General features: G+C 65.2%; 1 protein-coding gene across 1 annotated transcript in view; it reads right to left on the reverse strand.

Annotated features, from left to right (window-relative positions):
* FMNL1 (formin-like 1) overlaps positions 1–747 on the reverse strand; it is a 26,511-nt gene that overhangs the window by 13,394 nt on the left and 12,370 nt on the right. Inside the window, exons 5-6 of the mRNA XM_010832509.1 lie at positions 423–531; positions 5–90 (exon numbers count right to left, since the gene is read on the reverse strand). Coding sequence (XP_010830811.1) covers positions 5–90; positions 423–531 — 195 coding nt within the window. The remainder of the gene's footprint in view (positions 1–4; positions 91–422; positions 532–747) is intronic.

Consider the following 747-nt stretch of genomic DNA (forward strand, 5'->3'; position numbering starts at 1 on the left):
GGACCCTTGCTCAGATCTTCCACCGACTGCTCCAGCGGCTTGCTCTTCTCGGAGCCTGGGGCCCCGTTGTCTGTAGTCTCCATATTGTACCTGCGGGGGTTAGAGTGTAGATGGAGGCCAGCCCACCAGGGCCCTTAAAAGAGGGGTGGGGGGCACCGGGGGAGACTGCAGGAGAGACTAGGGGCTGGGGGAGCAACAGCGTGTGTTCTTGACGCAGGGCTGGCCCTTGTAGGTCCCAGCTGGCCGTCACAGGCCCTGTCCCTCCCCCTCCACAGTGGGCCTTCAGGAAGGGGCCTTGCTCAGGGTCCACTGCATGGCTCCAGACTGGGCCCAGTCTGCGCTGTCTGGAAGTGGCCAAGGAGTGGGCGAGAGGCAGGAAGGTGTGGACTCTGAGGGAAGGCATCAGGGCGGGGCCGGCTTACGCGACGGAGCACTGTGCGAAGGCCAGGTAATCAAGCAGCACATCCAGGCCGCGGTTCTCCTCGTTGAGGAACTCCTGCACCCATCTGCAGGACACAGGGCTCCCTGAGGGTCGGCCAGGAGGGGGTGCCGACCCGAGTGGGCACAGCAAGGGGCCCCAGGGCCCTTTCCCCGGAAGACAGCAACCATCCCCCGCCTCAGAAGACCCGGTGACACCACGGGAGGATGCTAGGACTCAGACAGGACCCATGGCCCAGCCACGCCTCAAGGGACCAGCCAAGGGCGGGTGGGAGAGGAGGCAGGGAAGCTGTTCTGGACCCCCATCCT

This window comes from Bison bison, unplaced genomic scaffold (genome assembly GCF_000754665.1).
Source record: "Bison bison bison isolate TAMUID 2011002044 unplaced genomic scaffold, Bison_UMD1.0 scf7180017861046, whole genome shotgun sequence".
In the NCBI taxonomy this organism is placed as follows: Eukaryota; Metazoa; Chordata; class Mammalia; order Artiodactyla; family Bovidae; genus Bison; species Bison bison.